At 51.0% G+C, this 8,485-nt stretch overlaps 1 protein-coding gene across 2 annotated transcripts in view; it reads left to right on the top strand.

The window, feature by feature from the left end:
* Positions 1 to 434: 434 nt before the first annotated feature.
* Positions 435 to 8,485, top strand: part of TMEM271 (transmembrane protein 271) — a 68,115-nt gene continuing 60,064 nt past the window's right edge. The window contains exon 1 of one of the 2 annotated variants that reach the window (XR_015309349.1): positions 435 to 1,956. Coding sequence is in view for 1 of the 2 variants with exons in the window: in XM_086961824.1 (XP_086817950.1) it covers positions 700 to 1,623 (924 nt within the window). In the remaining variant the exon portion in view is untranslated. Of the gene's footprint in view, positions 2,606 to 8,485 lie in introns of those variants that run through there. The other variant, XM_086961824.1, reaches the window with a different exon arrangement.

Genomic DNA, 8,485 nt, shown 5'->3' with positions numbered 1-8,485 from the left:
AGTGATGTGCGCAGAGCTACAAAAGCCACCGAAAAGCGCATCGCATACATTGTTTCTTGTTCTGAAAGGCATGTCCCGTCCATAGATACTACTGCATGTTGTGTAGGCGCAGTGGTAGGTGCAGGTGAGAAATTTCAGCTCATATGCTCCTCCCCTGTGGTTTCTATTCCCTACCCCAGGTCGGCATTGAGTTCACTCAGAGAGTAGGTATGCAGGTGCAGTGCGGTCGCAGCTTCCAGGCAAGAGATGAGCTCTAAGGACATCCAAGAGCCGGCCAGGCAATGACTGATCGTAGTGATACCCTCTTCGGCATTTTTTTACTTTCATCCATTATTAATTTGCTTCCTAAAAGCACCAAAATAGGAATGGTAGTGGAGAGAGGGGGAGCAATAAAAGCGGAGGGCGGGCGGGAGGCAGAACCACAAGGCGGCTGCAGGAGGAGGCGGCGCGCTGCGGGATCGGATGCTGCGTGGGGAGCCGGCTGCAAGCACCCAGGGACAGGCCGGGCTTCCGCGGAGCAGCGACGGGAGGAACCGAGGCAGCGGGGAGCCGGCCCCCGCCTGAAGCGCCATGTGGCCCCAGACCGCCAACCCCTCCCTCCCGGGCCGGGCCGCTGAAGAGGACACGGGAGGATGAGGGAGGGCGAGCGGGGGCGAGGCGGGCTCGGGCGGAGGGTAAAGGCGGGGGCGGCGGCGGAGAATGAAGTGCAGCTCCCGGGGAGCCTGCGTCGCGCTCTCCAGCTGCCTACTGCTCGCCTGCGCGCTGAGCGCGGCTGCCGTGGGACTCAAGTGCTTCTCCCTGGGTTCCGAGCTGCGCGGGGAGCCTTTCCGCCTGGGCTCTGCTGCCGGAGCCTTCTACTCGGGACTACTTCTGCTGGCCGGCCTCTCCCTATTGGGCTCCGCGCTGCTCTGCTGCCGAGAGGAGCCGGAGGGCCTGGACAGGGCGCAGCCGTCAGAGGAGCCGGGGCAGAACAGTGGCGACCCGAAGCCCGAGAGCGGTAGCCAGAACTTCCTTCTCCTGGGCGTGCTGGTCTTCATGCTGGGTGTGCTGAGTGCCTTCGCGGGCGCAGTCATCGACGGGGACACAGTGTCGCTAGTGGAGAGGAAGTACTCCCATCACTGCCTGCAGCTAGTCACCGGGTACGGCAGCAACCAGTGCCAGAAGCTCAAGGACTACCAGCGCGGCCTGGTCATCTCCACCATCTTCAACTCGCTGGAGTGCCTGCTGGGGCTGCTCAACCTGCTGCTAGTCAAGAACTACAAGGCTGCGCAGCAGCGCCGGAGGACGGGCAGAGGCCCGAGGGGACGGGGCGGGCGCCGCAGCCGCGGCTCCATCATCTCTGCGGCGGAGGAAGACGAGGACTTCCCTCAGACAAGAGGCCCTGGAGGCCCGGACACTCACCCTTTCCATTCCGTCTCCTACATCAACGTGGGGGTTTTCCACGTGTTTGACGAGGCTGGCGTGGAGGTGCACTGCGGCGGCCACCCCTCGGTGGAGCTGCCCGGTTACTCACCCATGGACCCCGAGCTCAACGCCTCCTACCCCTACTGCTACCCTCTTCCCCACGAGATGCCCCCGCCTTATGAGGAGATCTATCCGCGGCGTGGCGGTATCGAAGCTTAGAGGGGCCTTAGCATGGGCACTGTACGGACAATCGCAGCGCCCAGGGGCGTACAACCGCCCCATCCTAATCATTAATTCATTGAGAACGTGGGTGTTCACGCTGCGGACGAAAACCTTGAACAGTGTCTTACATCTGTCAGTGGACAGGCAAAGGCGGCCCTGGATCTACCATCACCCAGGATCCACACCAACCTGTGGCCACTGGAGACTGGCCTCGATAACAGGCTGGCACTGTCCCTCCCTACCCATGGCCTTTTTCTTCAGCACCATCCTTTCTGATAGCTTGCTGGAACCTTTGTGCGCAAGGAAGTGCACAGCGATCCTCCAGTAAATGTGCGTGATATCACTCCTATTCACTTTTTTATGGTTATGTTCATTTGTGGATGGAGAGTCGTGCTTCAGGTATTAAATATCACATCTAAAATATTCGCTTATGTTACTGCTGACAGGCCATCTCTTTGCTTAAAGTTGTTTAAAAAAATATTTCAGGGTACTAGTTATATTTACTTGAACATACCACGGACCCTGCTGTGATAGCGCTGGTTACATACACCGCATATAACTATGACCCCAAGAAAGACGATTCCATGAAAAGTATGCATTATAATTTGATTCAACGGAGCTCTAAATGGTAGTCATCGGGCAGGTTGATATCCATTAAGTTGAGGGATCGAGTAGCTCATCGGCCGGTCCCTTAAAGATGAACATCTGCATTAGCCAAGTTAGGCAGGGGGCGGGGTATCAGTTTCTTTGTATACTGACAGGTGCCTGCTTCTTAAAATCCCCTTATTCTTTAAACTATCAAGCCTGTGACCTGCATGTCCTGTCGTTTTTTCCCCAGATACTCCGATCTATTATTAATGTGCACTTATGTGTTTTTGTATTTGGGAAGACTCTGTCTACAGGCGCTGTCAAATATTGGGGCTAGTTAAAAAAAAATAACCTGCAAATGACCATAATAAATGTCTTCTTTTTGCAACAAGACGCAAAGTTTTCAGTGGCAAGTTGGTGGATTACGGTTTCATGAGCTGTATACATCTAAGATTTCAGGTGTTACTTTAACCCCTTCGCTGCAGGGCCGATTCCCCCGCTGTGCTGGGGGAGGGGGGGCGCGCACAGGGGGGGCGCGCACAGCGACCCAGTGCTCATGACCAGCTCGGCTCGTCATGAGCCACGTTTCTCGTGTGCTCATGACGAGCTGAGCTCGCCATGACCACGCCCGTTCCTTAGAACGCCCAGCACAGCAGGGAAATTAGCCCCGCGTGTCAGCGTTCTAACGGAGCCCACGAGAACCGTGGCTCATGACGAGCTGAGCTCCTCATGAGCGTGGGAGGGGTTAAGTTCAGCCTGCAGTCATTTTTGTATTTGGCTTTCTTTTCAATGTGCTAACTCAATTTCTAGTGTATTTAGCTTTTCTTTGAAGCATGGGTACCTTTTGAAAAAATGATTATTTGGGGAAGAGGGGAGCAGACCACTGACGCCAGGTTTCTGTAAAAAAGGCTGCTTTATTGCAAGAGCTGCACATCACAACAAAACCTAGGCCTTTGGCCTCACAAAGCTAAAATCTCACTATACAGTTAACTCACCTATATTAATATACCCCCTTCCCTAAAATTCTCCCTCCCCCCCACAAACTTGATACAGTTAAACAGATATGGAGCAGGTGCAATGTTACTGTAACTGTCCTTTAAACTCCACCCGCCCTTTACTACAACTATTAACCCTTACTCAAGTAGACCTACAAAACCTTGAACTTTCTGTGACCTCCGGGCATGAACTAATCTAGCCGTTCCCTTTGAGCCTGAGTTGGCGCTGTCACCAAGAATAAACTTCGTTAAAGGATGGTAACTTCTCTGCCAACCGCCCTAAGCACTTGCTCCAAGCAACAACCCTAAACAGACACTGATAAACCCTTGCACACCTTTTCGAACGAAGCCCACCCCAATTTCCCTGACCCCCCCCCCCTAGACCACAGCACAATGTGGTGGGAGGGTGGGGAAATTTCGCTCCCTAAGTGCCAGCCACCATGTTGCCATAACAAATTGTACGCGTGCACAGGCTCCCATTGCAAAAAGGGGTGGGTCGGGAAAAGCGTGTACCCTGTGGCGGGCACCGTATGGTGCCCGATACACTATGCATGCTTGGCTCAGGGGGACCCATGGGCACCCCCCTGAAACCGATTAGGAGTACCTGCTATGGCCAGCCAAACTCTGATTCCCAAATCCATTTTATCTTGCCAAAACCAAGTCAGAATCTGGCATTGTGCTTGCTGGTTTGGAAGCTGGCCCCATTGCACAGCACGATTCTGCTCCGAATGACTCAGACTGACCAGATCGAGTTCTGAAACAATTCGGTCGGTGGGGGGTGAGATCTTCGCATCATACTTGGTCGTTCGGAATGGGGGCGATTTGATCGGAAACATAGGCTCTGAATTGAATTTTTCACATTCCAGAACCCGTCTGGAGGCCTTCCTAACGTAGCTTAGTCGCTAATGGCTTAGCTCCAAAGATTAGGCCCTTGTTTTTTTCCATGCTTACTATTAATTTACACACATTTGTATATTCTGGTTGGTTGTGTTAGAATAACATTACATTCTTGTAAAAACACATTTTCAACAGTTCCTATCCAGGTAAAAAAGACAGCCAAAGAGGACATCTGCTATCAAACTGGGAAAGTTTGATGGAGAGCGCTTAAGAGACGGTCAAGGACAAAGCCTATCCTACGACCAACCCGAATAGGGATGTATGTAGATCAAAACACAAATTTCACCATAGTCTACCCCCACCTAGTTGATGTTTCTCTTGTTTTGTCGAAGGCCTCCCATATTTAAATCGTGTCACTATAGCAGTTCAAACTACTGTTGCGTCTTGTAACATCTGGGCTAAAGAGGTCAATATTGTGTGCAAGTTCATGCTGATTAATGCTTTGCAAAACCCTTCTTTGTAATGCAAAGTTAACATTTGTGCACACACTGGCCTCCAACTCTATCCATCTGCTTTGGTGAGGGTTTAGCATTGATTTCCATTAATTAAATTTATAGTAATCATGACTGTTCTGCTCTCCTTGTTTGGATACAGATATCGCCAGGCAGGCCTTCCATGATGTTGGTGTTATTTCGGTGAATTGTGTAAAGGTATATTTAAGAGTCGAGACTTTCGAGGAAAAAAGCATGATGGCACTCATCCAGTATTTCAAACACTTGTATGCCCTTTTTTTTGCAGATTAAATTTGATCGGGATTCATAGCACAATTGTCCAATATTTACTTATGTGTTATCATATGTATTTTAAACCAGTATGTAGTCTCCAAATAATAACTAATAACCATCCCACACATTTTTTTTTCTCCAACACACCTTTACAAGAGTGTAATAAAATCTATATTGCAAAATATATTTGAACAGATTTGTTTACTTACAATTAACCCCATCAAGAATATACCATAAAACCATGCTTTAAAAAGGTATGTGTTTTTGTACATTAAATGCCAAGTGTCCCTTTGGATAAAATACCTGCATCTTGTAATTTAACCCGTTCGGTGCTTATGATGGAATGGACTCCCCTGGGTGTCTAGTTTTCAGAAATGTGTGGGTTTGATAGATATCCCTAGATGGCTGCCAAACCTGGGACCAAAAATGCAGATGCCCCTAATGTTTTTCTACCCAGAATCCCCAGCAAACCTCTAATTTCCTCCCAAAAATCACAAGCGAGCAGCTGTGAATAATGGCCACACAATAGGGGAACTGCCATCGTTCGAGCCATCTAGGCTCTGGAGATCACTGTGCCCCTTGTCGGACCCCTCTGGCTCTTAAAATGAATCTGCCACGGATGTTGCAGCGGCTCGCAACGGCGGCACTGCTGTGGAGGTCAGCCCTACACTGGGGCACTAACAAAGGTAAAGGGCGACACCACTGGCCCTTTGGACCCCCACTGGGGCCCTTTAATCAACCTTTCCCCCAACGTTGGAGCGGCCCGCAATGACAGGCCTGCTCAGGAGACAGGCAGGGTCACTCTGCCCTACTCTGCGTCAAACCTGCACCCACGGAGCCCCCCCAGCACTTTTCAACTTACCGGGCGGCTCTCGGGGAACTCCGCTCCTTTCTTCATCGGTCTGCCAAATCCAACAGCTTCTTCCCCCTCGCTGCTTCGGGGGCAGGCTTGGCGGCATCCGGGAAGCGCGGAGGCTGAGACGCCAAGCGCCTTCCCTGCTCTGAAAGGCTTCTGTCAGTCGAGCCCCTCAGCTGCTAGGCAACGCCCGCTGTTGGGACCAGTCCCAGCGCGGCAGGCTCTTGACATCAGGGGAAGCATGGCAGTAGATTCCCGGGCCTGCGGCGATGATTTTTTCACGTTGCAGAAGCGTGGGGTAGGCTCCCGTCCGCTTCAGAAACGCCACACGAAGTCCCTGGCGGGGTGGGCACCCGCTAGGGGTACCACAACAGCACAAAACCCCCGGCAGGGTGGGCACCCGCTAGGGGTATTTCCAAAGCACAAAGTCCTTGGATGGGTGGGCACCCGCTAGGGATACTAAAAGGGCAAATATGCGGGGTGGGCACCTGCGCCGAAATCAGTCAAATTGCGGGGAATCTCCACGCTGGGGACTCTCTTTTGAGAAGGATTGCAGCGCCGTACTGCTACCAGAATCCGAAGCGCTGCTCCTCAGTCAGGACAGCACAGCCCCCTCCAGGAATAAAAAAGAAGCGCTTTTCAGGCAATAAAGCGCCAAGTCCCAAGAAAGTCTGTCAGAATGCAAGGGGGCAAATTCTGGGCCCAGGGGCCAGCTCACAGGGGCCTCCAACAGGGAGGCAGTCGCCAGTGGTGGTTCCTCCTGGCGCCCAGTAGCAGCAGCAGCAGGTCCCCCTCAAGTCAGGAACCAGAGAACATTTTACATGGGGTCACAGCCCCTTCTTATACACACATATCCTTTGTTACAAACTGTAGGGCAAGGGGAGAACCAGTTACAACTGGTTATGGAGCACTTTGTTTTGCTCAGCCCCTCTCCCTATTCACAGGACAGGCTAGGGACATCAGACGCACCAGAGGAGGTGGAGCCAGCATTGTGTAGGGGAGACACAGCCCTATTCAGGTCCCAGGTGCAATTCCTCCCTCCCATCTACATGCAGATCTCCCTATTCACCACCGGGCAGACCCATCCTGGAGCCAGGCACACCAGCCAGCCCCTGTCACTCACAAGCCAGACAGGCAATTCACATTCACTGCACACAGAAATGCCAACTTTTAAAAGTGGCACTTCTCCACTAGACAAAATAAACCTGCGCACACCACTGCACAGCATTTATTCTCGCAAGTTTGCATATAGCAAACTCGCCCGCACTCCTCTCACACCAGGAATTACCATGGACACATGGACACATATATCCCCCATGCATTTCTATGGGACGACAGGCCAATCTCACCACACGCACTAGGATTGCGCACACACTTTACACTGGGACACAGTGTTAAAGCCAAAAACACTAACATCAGGTCATATTTAAAACCAAAAAGTTTAGGGGTGAACCTGCCAACAGGGCCAAGTCCAACAGCTACATTAAAAAAAGTTTGAATGCAATTCTGCTTTGGACACCCACACGAGTGAGATATCATTTTATTCGGGAGACTGAGGGGAACGATGTGGGGTGGGGCATTTGTGCCGACACGGTGATGCCACACAAAAAATATGGAAAATGTGTTTTTTCAGCTAAATTTGAGGTTTCAGGGGATTCTGGGTAGGAAAACAATGGAGGGTCCGCTCAAGCCATACCTCGTTGGACTCCCCCGGGTGTCTAGTTTTAAGAAATGCATGGATTTGGTAGTTTACCAAAATGGCCGCCGAGCTCAGGGCCAATAAACCCAGGTGACCCCCCTTGCAAAACCAGGTTGTTTTGTGATAGGTAATTTTGCTGTCCCAATTAACCCTGGGCAAAGCACTACGCTACGCTCACGTAGTTTGAGCTACTGCGCAAATTGACGTAGCACAGTGTAAACGCCCGTAGCGGTCATTTTTTTGCTTGTTCGCGGTCCTTTATGTCAATTTGGCGACTGCGAGCAAGCAAAATGACATCCCGGCGAGGCTATTCCACTTTCGCGATCAGCAACATCAAGTTGCCGATCGCGAGTGTGGAAAATAAACCTCCCGGCGAGATTCTCAACTCGGGGAGGCCAGGTTTCTCACTGCGAGCGGTCGCGTATGCTCGCGACCTCTCGCGATGAGAAACTACCAGTTGGCGTTGAGAAAGCTGCTGCTCGAGTAGAAATCTACTCGAGCGGCAGAAAATGACTGATTGCACTGTGCAAGATGCAGTTTGCACTGATTGCACAGTGCGAACAAGCATCCGGCACTGTGCAATCAGTGCGAACAGCATTTTGCACAGTGCACTACGCAGTTTGCATACCTACGCGAAGCTCGCGTAGTGCAAAGTGCACTTCGCGTAGCTACGCGTAGCGCTACTTCGCGAACTACGCCCAGGGTTAGTCTCAATAGGTTTTGGGCCCTTGCCTGTCGCGGGTACGTGGGCTACCCACACAAGTGAAGTACCATATTTATCAGGAGACTTAGGGGAACACAGAATTGTAGAGCAACTGGTATTGCCTATTGACTTTTGCTGCATTTCTTCCCTCCAAATGTAAGACCATGTTTAAAAAAGAAGTCACTTTGAACAATGTCTTATAATTCACATGCTAATATGGGTACCCACAATTTCAGAGATGTGCAAATAGCTACTGTTTCTAAACTCTATATTCTGTTCCCATTTCAGAAATACATAAGTGTCTTCATACCAATATTTCACTGTTTATATTTACCCAAATGAATTGCTATATACCCGGTACACAATAAAAAACCATTGCAAGACGCTGCTCAGTTA

This window comes from Lissotriton vulgaris, chromosome 3_1 (genome assembly GCF_964263255.1).
Source record: "Lissotriton vulgaris chromosome 3_1, aLisVul1.2, whole genome shotgun sequence".
Taxonomy (NCBI): Eukaryota; Metazoa; Chordata; class Amphibia; order Caudata; family Salamandridae; genus Lissotriton; species Lissotriton vulgaris.
Note: the sequence above shows the minus strand (reverse complement) of the source record. Positions and strands in the feature narration are given on the sequence as shown.